At 37.1% G+C, this 22,427-nt stretch overlaps 1 protein-coding gene across 1 annotated transcript in view; it reads left to right on the top strand.

The window, feature by feature from the left end:
- The window catches only part of LOC113228510 (meteorin-like protein), a 47,702-nt gene extending 29,539 nt beyond the window's left edge, over nt 1–18,163 (top strand). Inside the window, exons 2-5 of the mRNA XM_026461845.1 lie at nt 12,045–12,256; nt 12,343–12,633; nt 15,871–16,018; nt 17,608–18,163. Coding sequence (XP_026317630.1) covers nt 12,045–12,256; nt 12,343–12,633; nt 15,871–16,018; nt 17,608–17,872 — 916 coding nt within the window. The 3' untranslated portion in view covers nt 17,873–18,163. The remainder of the gene's footprint in view (nt 1–12,044; nt 12,257–12,342; nt 12,634–15,870; nt 16,019–17,607) is intronic.
- Nucleotides 18,164–22,427: the final 4,264 nt, after the last annotated feature.

The following is a 22,427-nucleotide window of genomic DNA, read 5'->3' as shown; positions in this document are numbered from 1 at the left end:
CACTCTATCAGTTATGGATATTTCCCATACGATCTTACTACTTGTTCGTGTACAAATTATTTACATAATAATCGGATTACGGCATCGTACTTACGATAACACTAAGATTACATTATCTAACTTCCTTTTTATATTTTTTGCGTTTTATTCATCTTGTTACATATGTTTGATCGCTAAAGATACCTATCGAAGTTTACAGTAAAAAGATTAACTTTTGCGAAATAGGACTGAAAAATTATTTAAAAAAAATACTAATCCTAAGAAACGTATAAAGAAGTCGTTGTCTAAAATAAACAAACATAAACAATATCGTGTTTGTTGTAATTATTAATGCAAAGATCGAACACTCACAAAAATCCTTCGATGCGAACCAGCGCCTTCAGCATACCGTGCCTGTCGCTCTCCCAGCTGAGCTACGAAACATACCAGCAGACCTTACGAATTTTTCTGTGTGCTTGTTTGTTGTAGATCTTTGTTTTTGTTTATTTGGTTTTTCTTGGTGTTCGATTTTTGTATTAATAATTATAACAAACTAGTGGAGTAAATTCACAAAAATTAATTGAATATCAAGGTCTTAAACCTTTGTGATATTCAAGAAATTTTATATCGAGTTCTTGTGTTTTCGCGATTACTACGCATAGGAAACGAAATTATTTTTTTCCGGATTTGATTCTGACAGTCAGCTATGACGTGAGACCTCGAAACGTTGGTTTGTTTGTCTCCTCTCCTCTCTCATTATTAGAATCGCTAGCGAGTATTGATCCTCCCGATGTACGTCACGAGATAGCATATGGAGTAGAGAAATTAAAGTATGAGGTTGATAGTTGGCATCGTTTATTCGGCCACAAGCTCCCACCAACACGACTATCAAACCGAAAGAGCTTCCTTCGACATACCACCGCTATAGAAGGTAGCCCAACGAACGCGAGGCGCAAATTTTGGCAAGCCAAACTCCAAACGCTAAATTTTATTAGTTCGGCTGAAAGTCTTCCCCCTGGGCACGAGTTGCCGTGTAAATTTATCACTTGCTCTCATGTCCACTGTGTCCGACCAGCTGCACTCGCGAAGACCTGCTAAAGGCTATGATAGGGGCTTAGAGGTGGCTGCTTACGGGGCCACAAAAGGTAACTGGCTTTTTATTGGTTTTTGTCATTGACTCGACAACAAGAAGTTTGTTTGTAAAAACAAATTTACACTATTTTATATACGAAAAAAAACTTAAACATTTTATAGAGCACAGGCTTGACTTTAGCATCTCGTAATTACATTTAGCACTCCAGTCTAAGTTTAGCTACCAGAGCTATTTAAATTCTTACAAAACACGCGAGAAATAATAAAGAACCAGCAATGTCGCCCCTTAGGCTCTACATAATTACGCACTACGAGATTACTTTGTAATTGTAGGTACAATCTTCCACCAATGTTTCGTAAAATATACGGTTTGAAGAGTACAATTTATTTTACGATTTCAATTAAATTTCTTCATTTATTAGTCTTTACAGCAACCCTCACGTGTCTCAATCGCTGATTAAACATTTAAATTGCATAATAATACAATTTGGAACTTTTATAGTGCATAATTTTTATACAACTATCTAAAGAGATAATTATTAATTTAGAATGAATTTGTAAAAATAATCGGTTTAGTGTGTTTAGCAAACATGGTATGTGTTAATATTGTTTTTAATAAGCGAAGGTCATCTGTTTTTTATTTGTAACATATTTATTTACATTTCAAACTTGTCTGTCAGCAATTTCAGCGATCGTCGACTGTATTTTTTAGGAGCAGCTTTATGAGTGTAGTTTTAAATTCCTTGGCATAGGCGTTACATTGTTTGTCTTCGACTGCATTTTTAAGTTTGTTTAATTTCCACATGTGCTGACTCGGCGCCGGGGTGATGTCGGACCGGCGCCGGCCTCATATGCTTTAGCAAATTTATATCAATGTTCACAGTTGAATATAACTAGAAAAAAATCACTAAGATTTATAGACGACACCACCCATTTGCCATAATTTAGGTGACACTACAACGATTCTTCGAATTATTATGAAAGAGATAAAGTGTTTAAGGCACTAATAAATTACGCTATCATACATAAATAGAGGATAAGATATATGTATATATCGCTCATGAAACCAATTATTGTTGTAATTAAAAAACATGGAATTAAGTAAATACGATTTGAAAGTTCAAAAAATTACCGAATGTAATCAATAAATCCATATTCTCGTTTATAAGTGGATAAGTAATTATTATGTATAAATTAAAATAATCCTGTTTTTCGTAATAAGATTCTGGGTCTAGTGAATACATAATGTTTTTTCCTCCATTTTTGCTACATTTTTTTATGTGGCTGTTCGCCAAATTACAATATTTAAAATTAGAATATTTTATATAACACGGACACTATCAAGACAAAATGATTACAGCTTTGAGAATAAGTTGTATACATATATATTTATTATTTGTGATTATTAGTTTATTAGTTTTATGCGAGCTAATCGATACGCGTCATAAAAGCAGTCACAAGTAGCAGCAAGTGTTACTAAAATCTCTGAAAAGTAGCTTAACCTTAGTAGCAGTAGAGCTCCTTGTGAATGGGTTTGTCTAGGGACGTACTGCCACCTTACCTATTTCTGCCGCCAAGCAGTAATGTGAGCATTACGTTTAGGTTTTGAAGGGTAAGACAGCTGGTGAAATTACAGGCACATTTCTCACTACTTATGTTCTAATATAATTATACTCATTCACATACTACCCACAAATATCGAACAGCGAAAAGTACTTTAGTAGCAGTAGAGCTTCTTGTGAAAGAATTCGTCAAGGGAAGTGCTGCCACCTTCCCTATTTCGGCGGCCAAACAGTAATGTGAGCATTAATGCGTTTCGGTTTTGAAGTTTAAGGGTGCTGGTGGAATTACAGGCACATGGGACTTGTTAACTTTTCTAACGTTTTTTGTACTTGTATCCCCTCAGATCTTTGCAATTTAAAGCTCTGAGTGGCAACTGTTTATGGACGTGTCTATTGTGCCGCTTAACACCAGACCTACGACTTGTTCTGTCATACTTGGATGACTTGTCCGTCACTTGGTACCATAAAAAAAAGATAAAAATTAAATATTATTGTCATTGACAAAGTCATTTCTATTAAGGCTCAATTGGAATGTCAATGTAGATAAATCTCTTTGTTTTATTTATGGCGTAACACTACAGTTTGAGAATTTCCTTATTCTTTATTGGAAAGTCATAATAGGTCAGCAGTATCCTGAGATTAATGAATCATTTAATACTATATTAGGTACATTTCTTAAAATGGATCAAAAATATTCTATGTGGTGCTAAAAGAACTACATAATTTCGTGAGTTTACTCATGACAATAAATGACTTTTCCCAAGAAACCAATTTCCAAAAAAATGGCAGACAACGGTTCTGTTTAAATATGGAATATATTTAAAACATTATTTCGGCCAAACCGCTACATCTCGTATTCGCCATTTTGGAATTGTTTCCTAAATCACGGCGTTATAATTCACCCTTAAGTCTACTTATAGGAGCCCATTTTTGTGACGTCACTGTGTTAATAAATATGATAGTGTTGTTCAGTTCAATCAGTTCACGAACTTCTAAACGTATTTCTTTAACAACCTGTACACATAAATTGTTCTACCATTTCTCGAACTTAAACATTCATGCTCTTGATAATGAAGGTAATCAATCACCACTTCAGAACTAGTTCCAAATTAACACAGAAACACTCACTCAGTAGGTATTAACCCGTACAAACTACTTCATCTTTCACATACCAAACAGTATGAATACGGCTATGTAGTAGGTCCTAATTAGAGCCTTAGTCACGGCTGTTCTGAAGTAAGTACATAACGCTTGTACTGTGTATAAATACAGTGACCAGTTCTTCTTTTTAAAGAATGATACTTGTTAGTCCCGTCACTTGGGTGTCATATAAAATAAGTTATATATCATATAGCTTATGTATGTACTTACCGTACTAATACATTATTGTGAATTATACCTATACTAAATACGTAAATGTTAGTGAAGTAAATAGATGTTAATATATACATGAGCTAACTGATAGGGGTGCGACGTTTTCGGATTAGATAGTTGGCGCTGCGTAACAAAAGCCGTTAAAACAATTGTTAAATTTTTTAACGGCTTAAATTAAATTGTGTTAAAAAGTGTTATCAAAATTGAGTTACATACATATTCAGGATCGGAAAACAAACGCCTATCTAACTATTTTTATACGGTTAAGGAAGCTCAAAGGTCATAACTAACTTCAATAATTAAATTTTTTATTATAAAAAGTCACATTTGACTTTTATTTCCTTAAAACACTAATATCAAAGGATTTTATTTAGTAATCTTAGGAATAATAACACAAAAAGGTGCCCTTTAGTTCTATTCATGACTGAAGTATTAAGTCACATTTAAATTAGTTATGCCCTTTACACGCAATTTTTTTTTTCACTAAGTTAAAAGAGAAAATTAAGGTATTTTTAAAGATGGCTGATTAAAATACAACGAAAGTTTCTGTACAAAACAAATGGTATGTATTTGTAACATAAATAAACTACTTAATATCAAATGTATATTTTAACCATTCCATTTATCAGAAAACCCTAAAAATATTTACATTTATCTACGACTTTAGAATTTGCTGCTTGTGCCTTCCAAAAGCGGTGTAGAGAAATTCATAAGGTCTGCTTACTGATTTGTAGCTCAGTTGGTAGAGTGGTTGCCCTAGATTGGCATACGGACGCAGGTTTTAGTCCTGTCAGATCGAAGGGGTTTTATTTGTGTGTGATCTTTGTATTAACAATTATTTATGAATAGTTGTCGTATAGCTGATTAAACGATAATAAGTAACAAAGGGCACAAATAACTAAAATGTTCAACATTATAAATAACTGCTCTTTTACGAGAATCTACAAATACGGAATGGCTGTAAATACTATCAAAGTTTAGTGCTTTGTGAAATATGTATCGTAATTCTACGCAACAGGATATCAATTTTACAGTAAATTGTTTTACTTAACAGTAAATTGGTTTACGAGTGTATACATACTTAAGAGCTTTGTTACATATCTGTTTAAACATAAACTTGAAGGAATTATTGTAATTGCAATAGCAACTATAGGTAGGTACCTAAGTGCGTAGTCATGCGGCTGCACGATACAAACTGACGACTGCTAGTAAGTCTGGCGTTCAGTTTAGAACTACTTGTTCTGCAGTACTTGTAGCTTATGTGACTGGATAATATGGAACAGTAGAGTTTATAATAGCTGTAGAGCTTCTTGGGAATTCGTCCAGGGAAGTACTGCCACGTTACCTGTTTCTGCCTTCAAGCAGTAATGCTAACATAACTGCGTTCCGGTTCTAAGGGTGAGCTCACCCTTGAAACCGGAACTTCTTTTGGGCCTTCTCAACATATGTCTCAGAGCGACGAGCGCAATGCAGCGCCTCCCAGATATTTGCGGTTCAAATGGTTTAAAGCTCAGAGCGGAACTGCCACTGCTATGGATCGGCGCGTCGTTTACTCCTATCAATTTCATTTAAACGATTTATCATACGTTTCGGTTTGCAAATACTAGACTAAACTTCTGTTAAATAATGCCTACAAAGCTAGTACATAGTACTATCCTTGATCTAAAAGGTGCAGAGAGGTAATTACGTTTAGACGGTGACACGAGGGCCGCCCACGCGCCCGCGCACGAGTGCGCCCATTATACAATCAAGACAAATCAGCACATACGATACTGCGTCATTATTTCAATATATTCCCGTCCAGACAATTGCTAATAGCTAACAATGCAACGCTGGCTTAACACGCGCCTACGGCACCCTGGTTAAAATACAACGTTCAATGTACATAAAACTTGAATCGGATATCAAAATTATAGCCTCTCTAGATCAGGGTGCGAGTGATTGTATAGCAGATTATCTAGTGTGGTTATCGTCCAGTGTCCTAAGCCAGCCTACGCCAATTACGCTGTTTCACACTAAGTGTAACACGTTATTGCAGCTGCTTCCTTCTATGTTTTTGTTTTATTGTATGTAGTGGATTATTATTTTATAGCTTGTTTGCGTAGTTTTCCGTGTTATTGTTTAGTTATTATGGCAGCGAGCCATTAAAATAAAAAATGTTTATTATCTTCCACAAGCAACCTTTACCTAGGGTATACAGAAAAATCCACATGCGCGTTTAATTGGCATTTTATAGCTCTGTTAACTTTAGATGACTCCAAGCCGGCACTGACAATTACGAGAAATATCGCATCTCAATGAAATGAAAAGGTTTAAAACGAAACATAGTCATGCAAATTGCTGGTTTAAATGCTTTAATAAATTGCTTTACCATAAAACGATGCAGGCTATAAAAGTCTTTCAAAACTTGGCATTGAATGCATTATAGGCTATAAGATTTCTACGTTGCCTAACCAATAGGTCTGAAACATGGACCATGTATTGAGCGGGCAGGTTTACACGGCATATGAATACAATAGCATTATGGCGTGACACGCACGTGCGCGGGCGTCGTTCGCTCGTCGCCCTAGGCTCGCATTGTCCCATTCGACCATCGGCCTTTGTTTCACGGAAATCCTCTACAGCTTTGACACTTATAATAAAAATTCATTTCGATGCACACGTCTCTTTATTGTCTTTTATAGCCTTTATGGTTGATCGATCAATTTTGATGATGGTTATGCGTACGTGTTTCCTTTGTACCCGGGGACATGACGTCAGAGAATTTTTGAAATATGTTAATTACACAAGATTAACACACACAATAATTTGTTTGTACCCAACACGTATAAAAAGTTAACAGTAAACAGAAAAAGTTACGCTCTACCCGGAAATATTAGGCGTAAAAAATGTTGCTCCATCATCATCATGTGTATTATTCCTCTTATTTGCTTTCGTCAGTGTGGCTTCCAATTCTCACTATCGATATACATAGCTGCTCACTTTGACATTCTGGTTTATTTGTCCAACATTTTCTCCTTCTGTTTTCTAATGCATTTAAAACATTGCTCTTTACCCCTACCTTTTTTAAATGTCTTTACTTGATTTGTTATGTATCTCTGCCCATTGTTGTGTGTTACATATAAATGTACACATATGTGTATGTCGCATGCACGCGGTTGTTTTGAAACTCTAGTGAACTAGTGATTATTTATTAATGTTTATTTCTGAACTCTACAAGATAGCAAGCTCCATCTTTGAACAAAGACTTTAAATCATTATATAGTTAAAGCCCTGTTGGAGCAAACTGGTCGAACAAAAGTAGATCACGGAACTGCTTTGCTTAGCCATCGGTTACATCGTGTCTCTGTGACCTAGAAACGAAAAAACACAGCACGACTCGATCATTGTACGCTTAGCTACATAGGGTGTCACAAAAAGTTTTGTTACAAATGTTAAGTCTAGAAAGTTCCTAGTTTATTTGTAACGTGAAGTCAAAATACTCTTTTTTATTTCATATACATTCAATTCAAGTAATAATTCCTAACGAGTGCAGTATTTTATGTACATTCAATTCATGTAATAATTCCTATTGCTAGTAATTTTTCTACTTGTTTTTGTTAAAATTAAAATTATATGTTATAATTTTAGTGTTAAGTACATTATTAGTAGTACACTTTCGTGCCATCTCATATTATAAAAGTATTCCCAATTGAAAATTACATTACAGCGGGCGAGCTGTGACATAAATATGCTGAGTTGGATCCGTTTCAGCTTCTAGGTATATGTTATCATTAATTTTATTTGTTATTTTTGAGTGTTCATAAGCTGAATAAACGTTTCTTTCTTTCTTTAAGGGAATATCGATTGGAAAGCATTTTTTGAATATTATTTCAGTTTGTTATCGTTGCATTCTCTAGCTTAGGCTTTTTACAAATACTCAAGGTAATGTAGCGAAACAGGCATATAATTAAATAGACGATACATCATATTTTTGAGGCCTCCTGTACAAGTACAAAGCTTTATCAATACGATTGTGTGGGATTGTAAATGTTCACAGTAGTAAAAGGCAGCCTGTGTGTGTGTGTTACACTTTTTTAAACTTTATTGTCTCGATCGCAACAAATGTAGGCGTGTGTCGTAAGTATATTATATACACATGTATATCGCAACGAAAGTGTAGCTTCTTTATGCAGTTCTTGTTACCACAGTTGTTGAATATTTCTAGTGTAAAATTATAATTTTTAATATTATATGATTTTATATTAACAACAAATATATCTCAGAATGTATAATTTTTAAAACAAAGCATTTTTTTTCAATTATGATATTTAATGTCTTTAAAATGTATATAATATCAAAGTGCCAGTTTAGTTTCGAATACCTATTAAGATTTAAGTCTCTTTTATACACTACACCACAACACTCCTGAAAAAATACACTTACGCAATAAACATGATTTATCAAAAATCAAACAACACTATTTTAAAGGTGATTTAGTGATTGATGAAACTAAGAGACATTTGCCCAAACGAACTGGTACAAGTTTTACAAATTACCGTGGCATGACTTTGTACGCACTTTTACTATCAATCTAAGTCGTCTAGCTCTTAAGCCAAGGTAGTAGGGTAGTTGTAACGTATGCGATGCGAGGTGATCGCACCACGTAGGTTGGATGACAATGCGCTGTTGGCGCGTGGGCAGACGCGGGCGCGTCTCGCATGTCAACTTCTCAGGGCTGTCAGATTTTTGTGAAGATCTTATTCAGGAACTTAAACGTAGTGAAACTTACTTGATTTTTAAGTATTGTTGTTTATTTAGTATTTATAAAGTAAGTAAAGAAAGTTTATTTCTTCAGCAAACAACATATAAGTTGGGATTCCGAAGATACTAATTGATTTCAAAGATTTTAAAATACAAATAAATTATGATAACATTTCTATATTTTTTCTTTACTTTGTTATGAACCATATGTGAGTCGAAGCATGAGTGATTTAATGAGTGTAGTAACCCTGTTGCGAAGAGGTTGAACGCACCGCTCATTGTTATCTCGACCGGGCGGGTTTGGGCGAGAATAAATAAAACTCTTCGTAGAAAAGATATACATTTATTTTATTATTCTGAGGCTTTGTGGCTTGCGATAAAGCTTTATGGGACCTGTTATCGTCCACTAACGAACTTTCTACAAAGATAAAACGCTTGTTTCTTGGTGTAATGTCACGCCGTAAAAGTTCTTGGCGTTTTGAAGCGCACATAATGAAGAGCAAAGTATGCTCTCTCCTCTTTGTAACCTTTAACCCCTTGTTTAACACAATACAGCGTCTTATGGACGTTATTTGGTTCGTTTACAGTTGTAAGTCATTATATAAAATGCTTTAAGTTTGAAAGCATTTACGTTTCTTTGAATGCGCACGCTATCGTTATCCAGGTGTTTTCAATTCTTATGTTTCTGCGACTAAAATTATTTATTGACAGCGCAAGACACTAATCAAGCCTCTAGCAATAGATAATTTTGAATATTCTAATGAATTCTCGAAAGAAAATGCACCGTTATATACACGATTCTTCATTTTGTACAAAACGTTTATAATTTGCTTTAGAGCCGTGAAGATAAATAACCGATTTGCATAACTTGTCTAACGTTGCGCCTTTAAAAGGATTTTTATGGGATATTTGTTATTAGTCCAATTAACCCCTTATCACAGCTACGCTAAAAGTTTCATAATGGCAAAACAAAATTTAGGATTGTTGCAAAACATCTAACTACTCGCTGAGTATATAATGGGCTATTCCTATTATAATAATTGCGTTCTAATAGTACTAATTTAGAATAAATTAAAACTATTCTCAGAAATTGGTTTCGTAGACATCGGATACAAATGCTATAAGTAACATATCATTAGGGTTTACGTAAATAATTTGTACGTTTCTTGAGCACTAATTTGGGCGCGTGCGTGACTTCATTTTAGCTGTAATTCCTTGGACCTTTTAGACCGAGATGAATTTATACATAATATGCTCGGTGCGAGAGTGATAGTTATATTTTATGAGGGTGACGCTATGGTACATTAGTGGCTTTTAGCCGGTATCGGCGCCTCAGTGATTTGCCTTGTAATGGCCAGGGATTACCTCAATTTGAATCTGCTTTGCTCATATTCTTTGTTTTGGACGTTTTGTAATACGTATTAATGGATCACGACTACCTTTCCTGGTCCTTTATTTATTTGTCATCCTTTACCGTTTCACTTTGTTTCTGATTGATATTTGGATTGATTCTAGTACATTTATTGTATTAAGATTTTTTAACAATTTCCTGCTATTTTAGCATAAATGGCTCAGTTAATAAAAAAATATTAACCATGAAGGGAGGGTTAACGCGGAACAGGTCGTTTAGAGTTTAGGTTAACACCCCTCTACATAATTTTTTGTTTCTATGTTTGGTAACAAAAAGCTTGTGCGGTTTTTATGAAGCTTTTTGTGTGTTTGTTTTAGCGCGGGCCGATAACGCACAGCGATGCAGGGATAGTGTATTTTTAGTTCAATTTTAAAGCTGGAAAAATAGTAGAAACTTTCTTTAATTAGTATTAACGTATTACGTTCAATAAGATAATGAAAATAATATATTCAAATGATTAATAATAAATGTAAGTCGAGAGTAAAGGGAACATATAAATTGATAGATATATTGTTGCTTTAGAAGCTAAGGAGCAATATTGCATTTTAAAATGATTTATTTCTTATTATAATGAGTCGCGTAACTTTATGGATTATTTATAGATCGTCAAATGTTTGAAAAAGTTAATGATAGTACATTTGACGTTCCTGTACGCAGGTAGATTGACCCTCTAATGTTGTATTAAAATGTCTATTGGGTTGTTAACCCCTGCCAGGCACTCTTGTCGGTCGGTCCAAGACGGCAGTCACCACGTGTGCGTCTGTGACCCGATATCGGTCCACATGATGCCCACTTGTTACCGTCTACGATTGACGCCGCATATTTCAACCTTGCCCCATTAGCCAGGATTAGGGAAGGCCCTCGATGACGTGAAATTATTAAGGAAATGACTTGTCAAATTAATATTTATTTCTTTGGGTATTAGTGATCGTTAATTGTGTGTAAATATAAAATATAATAATAAAATTTCCGAGTTTTTAACGGCGTTATCATTTGTCGAATACGCAAATTTAATTATCGTACATAACAAAACATTTCCTTATTGTTATGACTCGTAAAAGTAGCTTACAACGCAGACCACACTGACAATAAGATGTGAATTCGTTTTACATAATAACATAAGTGCGTTGCTGTGCTTTTATTGCTGTCGCGAGGGCCGTGTTAAACGTAGCATCTTTTATAGTCGCACTTGGTCGTATATCTTTGTTTTATGGTATGTCTCGCTGTGGGTTGGCTCGCGTGGGCGCTACTCCAGAATCGCGCAACGCAGCCCAACGCGGCCGGCCCACGTGCCACTGATCTCAGATACAATTGTCCGCTGCCGGCTTGTTTATGAGGGCATTTCCAGATACTGCCGTCCAGTGACACTTCCATCTCGCGTTGTAATCTAACCACTCTCGCAACTCGCTATACCACCACGCCCTATCTAACTCAGCCATTGACACAAGAAATAACCGTATCCACGACGATATATCTGTAAAGGCACTGGTTAAAATCATACGACTTTCACCGCCCTGACGATATAAAGAATGATGACAATTTGGTACCATAAAAAATAACAGGCACATTAAACGGTGGCAATTTTCCTGGACTTTGAATATTTTTTATTGAGTGAAATAAACGAGGCGGCTCGCCAGGTCGCGTCGCTCACGGAATATTTAATGGACTTTTTTATAAATGAATATCTTCGGTTGTCACAGGGTCCAATCAAATTCTCCAAATATGATATAATAAGTTTTCCTGTTCACCAATAAACGTTCACCAAACTATGTAAAGACTATGCGCATATGTTTTTTTCAGATTGGTTTTAATGTACTCAGGGTACCGTAATAAGTTTAAATGTTATTAGTGGTGGATGTTAAGACTGATTGTGGTTGTTGTAGTGGGTTGACGTCGAGCTCCGAGCGTGGCGTGACGCCGGTGTACTTGCGGTGCCGCGAGGGTGGCGTTGCCTGGCGTTACCCGCGCGGCGCGCTGCGTCTGCTCTTCAAGCCACCGCTACCCGCAGACGTGCAGGACTTTCGCGTCTGCATCAGAGTCATACGCAGGCCCGATCCACCGGATTTGTTCCATACTTTGCAGATTAATGATACTGGTAAGTTCATCGATTTTCAAAATAATTATTGCAATGTAGAGTCGTAGTGTAAAGAGGATATTCAAACGTCTTTGTTTTTGTTTCAGAAGTTATGGAGCGCTTTCCAGCACGAATTTTTGTGGAAGGCACGCACAGACTTATACCGCTTTACGCGCCTGACGATGACGACGAGCGGGAGCTTCGCTGCTTCCGTAGCCGACGCGGTAGGGCCGCGCTTTACGTCGAGGCTGAACCGGAGAATGGACTTCACAGACGTGTGGCAACATTCAAATACGAAGCTAGACCTTTAGTGAGAAGGCACTATGACCCCACGACAGCGGACTGCAGGCCCTGTTCCGAGGCGGAGATGGAGCTAGCGTTCTGCACCAGCGACCTCGGTGAGCCCTCACGTAATTACTAGGACATTATAATATAAGTTCCTTGCCGCAGTAATGAGCGGGCCAAGCCAGAAGCGGCCGCTCTCTACTGAATGTTAATGAAGGCGGCGGCTTGGCGCGACCGCATGGCAATTTGTCGCCGTAATCGAGATTCCTCGCGCCTGAAATTAAATTAAACATTATTATACGGGAATATAATTGTTCCCCGCCTAACTACCACAAAATATTTGCTCAGGAGACGAGCATTTTTCATTCACTAAATGATGAACCCGTTTTTCTGGTGAAATTCAAATTTCTCGTTTTTCATGTCCTTATCGAAACGGGTAAAAATAAAAGCGCAGCGGCCGCAAGTGCCGGCGAAGCATTTATATCTTTTGTTACGTGGTAAAAAAGATCGCAGACATATAATCCACTTTGTAATTATTAACTATTCTATCTACAAGATACAATTGCAAAAATCGGGTTTTCAGTTACGTAAGATTTTGCATAAAATATGTGTTGCTTGGTACGAGTGGGACTACTTAGATTCAATTACCGGCATAATAGCAGAGACAGCGATACCGGACCGACTAGTACGGGTTTGGAGGCACGCGACGCAGCGGGAAGCTTTTTATTCTTCTTTGAAAAATTATATTAGTGGAGTTATGTCACTGCGTCGGAGCCCCGCGGGGCAGTGGGCGGCCGCTGCGCCCTGGGCTCCGCTTTATTAGTCGCCTCTATCGCGTATCATTGAAATTTTAGTTTGTCATGCCACATAATAATTATTGTTATTTTTTACCCGGACGACATTAGTCGACATTAAGGCGATGTTAGAGGCTTAACTTCGAAATTGAACTAATGAATGTATTTTTTTGTTATGCAGTGGATGTTTTAATACGCTACAGAGCAATACAGAGCAGCTAATCTTAATAAATGAATGTTTTATAAATAAAATTTAAGTTGGCATGAAAAGAAAAATGCTTGTACTTATATTACACCTTAGAGTAGTAGTAGTAGTAGAGCTCCTTGTGAAAGAGTTCGTCCAGGGAAGCACTGCCACATTACTAAGGAATCTTACCTATTTCTGCCGCCAAGCAGTAATGTCAGCATTACTGCGCTCGGGTTTAGAAGGGTAAGGGTGCTGGTAAAATTGCAGGCACATGGGACTTGTCAACTTATGTCTCAGGGTGACGGACGCGTGGGCAGTGCCCGTCAGTTCTATAACATCTAAAGCTCGGAGACACTGCAAACATTTATAGATAGGCGTGTCACTTACCACCAGGCGCACGACTTGTTCCTGGTATTCGTATACGTCACTTGGTATTAAAAAAAAGCTCGTAGTTATACAAGTATATTTCACGAAAGACAATGAGTACTTTTACCGCGCAAAACATTTCCTAACATTTTTTTAAGAAAAAAACAGCAAGAACTACGTGAGAACTAGCCAAAAAGTCGAGCGAGGGTAGACAGCGCTCGTTAGTTAAAAGCCTTCGGTTATAATTATCGCTTCAGTCAGAACCAGGCGGGTTGTCGACCGTTCATCAAGACATGCTATTCACTTATCTCTCTCAAACAAAGGTTGGCCTAAAAAATGTACATTTGCGCTTGCTCATGGCCACGACGATGACGGGTCGGCAAAAAGCACGGGGACAATAGGTGATACGGTGATTAATACTTATTACTTTTGTGTCCGCCTCGCACTCAACTACCTAGTAAAGTTTTTAACGTATATATCGGCGAGGCGTAAAATACCTACATAATAGAAACATCAATATATTCGTCTCTCACCATCATTATCATCAACCCAGTTATACGCTCCACTGCTGGGCATGGGTCTCCTCTCAGGCGAGGGTTTGGGTCATAGTCCGCCTGGCTCAATGCGGGTTGGAGACTTCACAGGTTTTCGGAGGGTTGTGAACCTTTTTCGACGTACAGGTTTCATCACGATGTTTTTCTTCACCGAAAAGTGCATGGCATTTCAAGTTAAATTTCTACCGCAGTCAGCTCAAGTGGCTTTCCATTCGTTTCCGCGGGAATTTGCATATCGTCTCTGTTCTTTACAACATTCTACATAATCCTTTGTCTCCCAGGTATCTGAAAGAGCGTTTCAGCTTTCTTAGGTCCCAGGATAAGCCCTGTCGCTCTTTCGTTAGGTCCCAGTCATGTTTTACATCCTTCAATTCCGGTTCTTATACTCACTGATTTACTGTTCATGCGGTTGGAACGCACTTCCCATTACTGTTCATGATAGAAAGCTACCTTTAAAATAAAAGTCAAGGGGCACTATTTATCCACTGTTCCATCCATTTTATCATCCGTTATTGTAATTATTGTGTCCTGTATTTTGACCTGTAGAAAGAAATTTCTTTTAGAAATAAGAAGTACTTTTTGTTTGTGTTTTCCGTTTTACTAAATGTGATTTGTGCTTTTCTGTGCATTAAATGATTAAATAAATAAAAATAATAATTTCGCACATCAATTCCGAGAGACTTAGAGGTGCGAGCCCCGATTGCTGCGAACACACGTCTTCTGCTTGAGAGGCGGTAGGTGAAAGCATTAGGCTACCTTACCAACCTCTATCAACTCGGAGAAAACGATTGAGTACAAAAAAAGAATTGAGTTCTGGAAGAATAATAAATAACTAATTCATTAAAGTCGCCCTGATAAATGTAACCTTTTGAAAATGAAATAACCTTGTAGACGTAAGTTGGTAATCTATTGCGGACGAAGTTTTGTAGTATAAAGGCACTTAATCCAATTTGAATCTACTTGTTTAAGTAGGTATATAATTAATTTATATATACAACACTAAGGGCGCATTCCCATTATGTCGTAACGTTTTATTTATCGTTAAACGACTGTCACATGTGTCTAGCTGTTCCCACTAGATCGTGACGATAATTTATCGGTTCACGGCAGCCGCCTTGTCGTTTGCACGACAGAATCGTTTGAAGTTGCGATTATCTGTTGTCATAACGACAAAAAAGTCGTGAACGACAGTTAATTGTGTTGTACTATATGTGAACAACTTCATTTCAATATAAAAGCTAGGATACTTTAAACTGCACGACTATCTGTCGTCATGACGTAATGGGAATGCGCTCTAACGTTTTTCTTTATTTACTATGAAATTATGACGCTATTATTACCTTCACGACTATGACATGGAACTGTTCATCCTTATTATAATATACTGTTAAGTAAGGCTCATGACGTATTTTGTAACAGGGCTTGAATGTGTTACCTTTTGTTCATTAGTATCCCGAGGGTTGTTCGTCGGTGCTGAGCAGCGAGCAGACTTGGACAGCACGCAGCTGACTCTGAAGCTGACTAAGCTTATACGCGCCACTGCAGCCAGTGAGCCTCGTGACGAGCTCGACGACTCCGATGGCGACGAGTACTTTAGGTCAGAATCTTATTTTTTTTTATTACTTTAAGAAAGTACACGCACATTATACAAAAGCAGCACATTAAATGCTTAAAAATAATATTGTATTTTGGGACTCAGTAGATATTTTTTATTATTTGGAAGATTTACAACCACAAGAAAAATATTTGTACAAGGGATAAATAAATTTGGGTGAATACAAATCACATGGAACTTGGCATAGCCTCTGACACGGATTGCTGGAAGATGATGCGTTTTGTTGGTTCGAATCCAACCGGATCGAAGTGAAGTTTTTCTAAGTATTCGATCTTTATTTAATAATTATAACAAACTAGTGAAGTAATTTCACAAAAATAATTGACTATCATGCTGGTGAAAAATCGTAACATTCAATAAAACTTAATAACATAAACAAAATCAATCAGACAAGCCAGGCTTAGAAGAATCTATTACTCAGTGCTGGCCGGAGGCTAGTCTTAGGATCGAACGAGATCCAACTATAGCGCCCTCTTGCTTGCCCCTAATATATTAAGATTGAAACCAGTCGTGCGTGCAAGGATCTCGACAATATGTTAAATCTCCGTCTGATTTGTAGATTGAAAACATCAATGCTCGTTGCCTCTGCACTGCCTTATATAGTTCTCACTACTTATGTTCTAATATAATTATACTCATTCACATACTACCCACAAATATCGAACAGCGAAAAGTACTTTAGTAGCAGTAGAGCTCCTTGTGAAAGAATTCGTCAAGGGAAGTGCTGCCACCTTCCCTATTTCGGCGGCCAAACAGTAATGTGAGCATTATTGCGTTCCGGTTTTGAAGTTTAAGGGTGCTGGTGGAATTACAGGCACATGGGACTTGTCAACTTATGTCTCAGGGTGACGGACGCGGGGGCAGTACCCGTCAGATCTTTAACATTTGAAGCTCAGAGTGGCACTGCAACTGTTATAGATAGGCGTGTCACTTACCACCAGTCGCACGACTTGTTCGTGGTATTCACGTCACTTGTTATTAAAAAAAAACTTATGTCTCAGGAGTGCCAGTGCCCTTCAGATCTTTGCGATTTAAAGCTCTGAGTGGCACTGCAACTGTTATAGATAGGCGTGTAGCTTACTATCAGACGCACGACTTGTTCATCCCATCACTTAGTATAATAAAATAAGTATCATTTTCATTTATTTTCTTGCCACCGAGACGTTTTGCCCCGTGATAAGACAGGCACTGATTGTGCTTTTTTAAAAACTCTATTAGGATAAAAATAAAAGATCGAACACACAGACAAAACTTTCTACGCGATGGGATTTGAACCCACAACCATAATACACCGTAGTATTGCTCTTACCAACTGAGCTACGGGTTAAGTTATCGAGTTGTCGAAATTCTCCTATTTGTTTTTGTTAAAGATCTTTGTACTGGATTTTCCGAGCATTCCGAGCTACCAGTGACATCTAGCGAGAAATTTTAGAACCTTTTTCACCGCAGCCGTAACTATATGTAGCTCTAGCTATAGCTATGCTAATTTTGAGTATAGATATTTCAAAACAAATCTTACCTAAACATGTGAGACCCACAAATATTTAACAAAAATATATATCCCTTTACAGATACGAAGTAGCCAACGAGAATACAGTAGAACGACCTACTCACCGCAGTCACGGCAAGCGGCGGCGGAAAACTCGCAGTCTACACGCTCACATACACGTGTCTTCAGTGTGCGAAGCCGCAGCCGGAGCTGGCGAGTTCCTCGTCATGGCTCGAAGGAGGTTAGGGAGATACTCCTTAGTCTGTTCCCCCAGGATCGAAGACTGGGTACAGTTAGTTGAAAAGAGGAATAAGGACGGTACTGCACACTGCAAGCTTCGGCATTAGTGATCCACATAACTGTTGCGGATCTAAGTGTGAAGTTTTGTGAGCTTGATTCATAAAGAATATTAGCCATTTAATTATACAATGGACTTTGGTATTGTTTGGTCTGGTTGACATTTGGTTTATGCAGTGTAAATTTAAAAGGGACATATCAAACAGAACGTCAATATCGAACGTTAAGAATGAAGCGAAGGTGGCAATTATTCAACAAAATACTTGTACAGTGTTACGTTAGATATTAATTTTGTAAAAATATTATTTGTGATCGTAAGCGGGTAATTTTCAGGCTAGTTTTCTCCATCTAATTTCGGTGGCAATTTATATTATTTAGATATTCTAGAATATTATCGTGAAGTATTAATTTGTTTAATAAAAATTACCACCGAAATTAGGTTTCAGGTTACATTTCTAACCTGAGAAGTATCCAAGCACAGTGTTTATGTACGTAAGAAGAGATAATGTTAATTATTTTAAGGAGTCCTATAGTTTTACTGACTGCTTGCCATAGACAGCTTGCGTATAAATGCAATATTGTACAAAATTTACTATATAAATAAGTATAAAAAAATATATATTTTAATTTTAAGTGAAAAATGTGGTCCGCAGTGCCAAAATCTATACGATCTTCATAGATATACATAAGGTTGATCTCAACTTTGTACATAATTTGCAATTAAGAACAAGATATTATTGATAGCGTTTTATGTAAAACATAATATAGTTCATTTCTCTATAAACGTTTTCCATGTTTAAAAACAGTTATACAATTTAAACCAATCGTATGTATTGTTTTTGTCTATATGTTTTTCTCTATTTCTATTGGAGTCAGGCGCATTTGTTTATACCATGATTACAGGAGTTTAAAGGGACATTTCCCATAATCACAGTAACATAATTTTGTGGAGGAAAAATTCCAAAGTTCAATCAGAAAACATCTTCAACAAAAAAACTGGGAGTTTACAATTTTATGTCTCTATATAAATACTGTTATATTTAACAAAAAAAGTTTAAATATTAATAATTACACTTTATAGTCACAATTAATTTAACAACTTTTGATTTCATATAGACTTATTCGACATTTATTGAAAAATATCCAAATTAAAACAAAAAGTTTTCTTGTTAAATTTTATAATAAAACAGAAACGTTTAAAAATTGTAACAGTTTAATAAATAAAAAAAAGCTTTTCCATATAAAGCTTTACGAAATTTACAAAAACGCAAAATCAAACTTCGACCACCTCCAGGGGTCCACGGAAGACTCGATGGGGGTTTACGTTGGCGTGACAAAAAATAATATGGATATGGAATATGGTAGAAATGTAGCTGCAGGGGGTCCACAGGAACCAGCTAAATTTTGAAAGTGGCCTATGAGAAAAAGGTCTGGGAACCTCTGATTTAAAGCGTCAAGGCATGTGTTATTTGTATAATAAGCTTAGTATGGATTCATAGTTGCATTTTATTTTCATTTATGTTTTTACATTAACTTAGGGGAATTGACTTTATTTATGGTCAAAATTCGTAACATGTCACACCACTACATTTGGCGTCTATGAAAGAAAATTAGTTTTTGTCAGGGCCGGTCAAAAGGTTAAAATACATGCATTATGGTTTTCATTTAGCATCTAAATTTCAACTATTTTTTTGTGTAAGTAAAGGTTAGCGTCTTTCTTTGTGTAGGAAATTAAAAAATGACAGTCGGTATTTTTTAAATTAGAGCTAAAATAAAAAAGTAAAATAACCGGCCCTTCCTTTCAAAAGTACATGTGCTACTGAGTATAGCCCACTAAATATTTCCGTCAGAAAACAATACGTAGTAATTGTTTGGCACTTATAATAATATTTGCTTCTTACAAACCGGTAACCTTATATTGTCTTCCTGTCACAGATTTTATAGTATTTGTCCTCATATGTTATATATAGCTCTATAATTTATTTCGTCTTACATTTTATCTTTGTAAATAATATTACTTAAGTTTTCAATATGTGATATAGATTACAATGAATATTATGTATTATTATTATTGTAAAGCTAAAGTGCCTATTGTACATAGATTTTATGAAAACATTTTAAAAATAAAATATTCTATTGTATTACATACATAGCTGTTAAATAAAACAGTTTAAAAAATTTTTTCTTGTTCTCATTTTTTCCTATAATATTTTATATTTTGAATAAAGCGTACTATATAATTTATAAGCTACTTATCCACTGTCAATGACAATACCAGGAATGCTACTGTTGGTCAGTGTTGGGCAAAATTTAATTGTTCTGGCAATTGAAGATTGACAATTAATTAATTGTAAATTGCGAAACAGCATCAATGATCAATCGTTAATCGCAAATATCTACAATTAACAATTAATCAATTTTCAATCTTTTCAATGTTTTTGATTAACAATTAACAATTAAAACTGACAGTTATGATAAATTTATAGGGCATATGGGGGTGAGTTAGGGCGTTGGTTATGGGGGGCCGGTTGGGGGCCCGGTTGGGGGGTCGGTTATGGGGCCCGGATGGGGGCCCCGGTTATGGGCCCGGTTGGGGCCCCGCTTGGAGGCCCAATTGGGGGGCCCGGTTGGGGTCCCCGTTCATGGGGCCGGTTAGGGGGCCCGGTTGGGTGCCCGGTTGGGGCCCCGGTTTGGGGGCCCGGTTGGGGGCCCGGTCGGGGGCTCGGTTGGGGGCCTAATTGGGGAGCCCGGTTGGGTCCTCGGTTGGGGTCCCCGGTTAGGGGCCAGTTAAGGGACCTGTTGACCCCCAACCGGGCAACCCAACCGGGGTCCCCAACCGGCTCCCCCAACCGAGGCCCCCAACCGGGCCCCCCCCTTAGGCCCCCACCCGAGCCCCCGACCGGCCGGAATTGATTTCAATTGAATTGATTTTTTAATCTGATTGAATTATTGATTGAAATTTAATTGATTAACGCCCAACGCTGCTGTTGGTTACCCCAAATGGGAAAATATAATGTAGGTGCGGAATTACCCGTGTATCCTACTTTTAAAGTACAACTACTGTAGGTTTCTGAAACCTTTGTGTTTTATAGTATAGTTTAAAACAATGCTTGCTCTGCCTTGCAATAAAAACTTCTGAAACTCCTAGAGGTTTAAAATATCTTTATTTGAAAGTGGACAACTAGAAATGTAGAGCTAAGTTTGTCTTGTAATGGGGCGGATTCTAATTATACCTGCTTCTTCTATGCTACTTCGGGTTGTGGGATTCCGTAAATAAGCGACATTATCTGTATAATACATGGAAAACAATCCATTTAGTTTAACAAATCAACACCCACCTGCATAATTTTCTGGGCAGTGTAAAAAAAGTTAAATAACGTTTATATGTTTATTTTGAGTGGATATGCCAAGTTTTGGGTATAATTATAGTAGTATCTTTACAGGCGATACTATACGTTGATCTTCACATAAATTTAATGTACCGTTTCACTCGATCGTGATGTAGGTTTGGGAAACTTTAAAACAACTTTAGCTAACAGTGTGTGTCAGGACCAGGTGGGAAAAGGGCGTGACGTGTATGCATGTATGAAAACTTAAACGATTTGTTAAACTAAGTTAACACAATACGCAAATTTCAAATTATCAAACACAGGATATTAAGATTTAGTAATTAAAAAATATTATATTATTTTAATACCCACGCTTGATTACAGACTATGATTGTCCCATACAAATTACACGTAACACGCAATATGACTAGTCATGCTAAGTTTTAAATCAATTAACACAAGACAAGCGATTGCATCTCTAAATTATACCCTCTTTGCAGGGTTCGTATAAAAATCCAAAATAACGCAACATGACATAACGCGTCCCCACGGCCGGTGATGTCAAACGCGCAGATTTGTACGGGCAAGCTCGCGAATCTGACGAGTCTGGGCCGACGACACGCGTTGCGGTGCGTATTCGCGTATTATTATGTATGGAGAGCTAGGCCGCGCACGCTTCCGCATTTGAAGTAACCGACCAGTGGCGGATCCGAACAGGCCGCCACGAGCCGTCTCGGGGCGGTCCTCTTCCCACGGCGCGAGACGCGAATCGCGCCACGGGTCGTGGGAAGCCGCGTTCATATCACTCAATAGTCCCTGAAAATACAGTATCCACAACGTTCATCATTTCTACCCTTTGTAAGGTGGTTTTGAAAAATCAAAAAATACTTCTCTATACAATCCGACTTTTGTTATTAAAACTATAGACAAGACCGTTTCATCCTCTTTTCCAGACTGCACTACCTATACACAGATATTATCATTTCGAAAAACAAGTACGACTTTGTTGCATTGTATTTTTTTATTAAAAAAGTATTCATATCATTTATATGATAGATAAGCATTGACTTACAATTATATGGACGTCGGGTCCGCGCTAAAAAGTGTCCGCACTTGTAAGGCGCTAAAATCGTATACAGAGCGCGACACTCCGCTTTAGTCTTCATTTGTTCTACGGACAGCGCGATACTGCGATGACATAACAATTTAAATGTCGAATAGGTTGACTTGGGACATTTTTTTCGTGGTTTTTGTATTAGACCCGTCGTCCATTTAT

The sequence above is a fragment of the Hyposmocoma kahamanoa genome, unplaced genomic scaffold, assembly GCF_003589595.1.
Source record: "Hyposmocoma kahamanoa isolate Upper Pololo Valley unplaced genomic scaffold, ASM358959v1 232, whole genome shotgun sequence".
NCBI lineage: Eukaryota > Metazoa > Arthropoda > Insecta > Lepidoptera > Cosmopterigidae > Hyposmocoma > Hyposmocoma kahamanoa.
The sequence above is the reverse complement of the archived record's forward strand: the minus strand, read 5'-3'. Positions and strand labels throughout refer to the sequence as shown.